This window comes from Entelurus aequoreus, linkage group LG04 (genome assembly GCF_033978785.1).
Source record: "Entelurus aequoreus isolate RoL-2023_Sb linkage group LG04, RoL_Eaeq_v1.1, whole genome shotgun sequence".
Taxonomy (NCBI): domain Eukaryota; kingdom Metazoa; phylum Chordata; class Actinopteri; order Syngnathiformes; family Syngnathidae; genus Entelurus; species Entelurus aequoreus.
The window spans coordinates 5,883,461-5,885,482 of NC_084734.1; the positions used below are offsets into that span (position 1 = coordinate 5,883,461).

The 2,022-nt window shown below is 39.9% G+C and overlaps 1 protein-coding gene across 1 annotated transcript in view; it reads right to left on the reverse strand.

The window, feature by feature from the left end:
* The window catches only part of LOC133647710 (zinc finger protein 37-like), a 10,058-nt gene extending 9,108 nt beyond the window's left edge, over nucleotides 1-950 (reverse strand). Inside the window, exon 1 of the mRNA XM_062043394.1 lies at nucleotides 660-950. Coding sequence (XP_061899378.1) covers nucleotides 660-765 — 106 coding nt within the window. The 5' untranslated portion in view covers nucleotides 766-950. The remainder of the gene's footprint in view (nucleotides 1-659) is intronic.
* Nucleotides 951-2,022: the final 1,072 nt, after the last annotated feature.

The window sequence follows — 2,022 nt, forward strand, 5'->3', positions numbered from 1 at the left end:
TTAGTAGATTGTACAGTACAGTACATATGTATTAGTAGGTTGCACAGTACAGTACATATGTATTAGTAGATTGTACAGTACAGTACATATTCCGTACAATTGACCACTAAATGGTAACACCCCAATACGTTTTTACACTTGTTTAAGTCGGGGTCCACGTTAATCAATTCATGGTAAACAAAGTGCAAAGTCATAGGCTCACTCAGTTTCAGTAAATAACTTAAATGTGGAACATAGCATCATTTTCACAGCTTTTTGGTTGTTAGAGGTAGAAAGTGTTTTAACGTAGAGTTCTAAATCTTTTTTTAAAAGGCACAAAAAAACAGGTCTGGTATTGAGAAACGTACATTTATGAATATAAAACTTAGCCAATAGTATAATGATGTTGCAAAGGTACAATTCCTTTTCAAATTAATTTTTCATACAGTAAATCGCCTAATTAAAAGTTTGGGTTGCCTCTCCACTTCAGAGCGCATGTCCGTAACTTGCGTGACGTCATTGGAATGACGGGCAGAAGTTTGTCCTGATCTTTATCTGTCAGGCGACTGTTTTCTTCTCCATAGAAACTTGACTCAGCATCGAGTCCGCTCGACAACACTCGGTAAACATCGGCCAGTCTCTTCGGCACATGTTTAGATTTTATGAAATGATGAATTTACCTGGTAATGGACAGTTTGCCTTCTGGATGTTAACCAGCTTCTTGTCAGCAACGTGATCTTTTGAGTGCGGCGCGGCAAATCCTATATTTTGCAAAGCCAGGTACATCAATCTTGTTAAACACAAGACTTAGTTATGTTGTATCAACAGTTTCTTCCAGCGCCACGGACTTTTAACTCCCGCGTCAATATTCGTAACATCAGACTTCCGCTCAACTTCCGCCATGTTCGTCCTTTTCTTTATATTAAAGCTCGCAGCCTCTTCTTCTTCTTTACTTCTCTGGTGGCTTGAAATTGTCATTTAGAAAGCGCATACTGCCACCTACTGGACCGGAGCATGGAGGTGCTGTCACGCCAATTTTCTTCCCATTACAAAAACCTTCCTACCCCCCATTTACTTCCGGGGTCATTTCCGCTTACGTCATTTCCTCTTACGTCTTTGACAGCGATCGATAGCACTTGTCACGCCAATTTTCTTCCCATTACAAAAACCTTCCTACCCCTATTTACTTCCGGGGTCATTTCCGTCTACGTCATTTCCTCTTACGTCTTTGACAGCGAGAAGAAAATTGGCGTGACAGTTGTCCACAGTCATAGACATCTTATAGGTAAACGCAGCATTGGCTACTGTGACGCGAGAAATTGGGCCGCCATCTTGAAGTGGTGATGAGGAGCCGGCGAGCAGCCTAAACTGACAGTTGACTGGTAGAAAACAAAGATGCCGGGCTGGTGTTCAGCGTTTTCATGTCTCCAAAACACCCTCCCCTCTTCCACATCCCACCTCCCCGGATTGTAAATAATGAAATGTATTTCTACTGTATATACTTGTTCTTATGCTATGTGAACTCACTATGTTCTCTGCTCGCTGTACATATCCTACCACTCGCTGTACATATCCTACCAAGTCACACCTACACTGTTTCAATGTCCATTTCTCTGATGATGCAATTGTTGATGACTGAAGTGCTGATATCAACCAAACCCTCCTCATCCCACCCCCCGGATTGTAAATAATGTAAATAATTCCATGTATATACTCTGATGATGAACTTGTGTGATGACTGTATTATGATGATAGTATATATTTGTACCATGAATTGATTAACGTGGACCCCGACTTAAACAAGTTGAAAAACGTATTGGGGTGTTACCATTTAGTGGTCAATTGTACGGAATATGTACTGTACTGTGCAACCTACTAATAAAAGTTTCAATAAATCAATCAAAAGTTTGTTATATACACTGCAAAAAGTAAGATGAAATATCTCAAATAAGGGTGATATTTGTTTATTTTCTGTCTGATAAGATAAATCTTCTCACTAAGCAGATTTGATGTTAGAGTGTTTTACTCGTTTTAAGTGTTTGG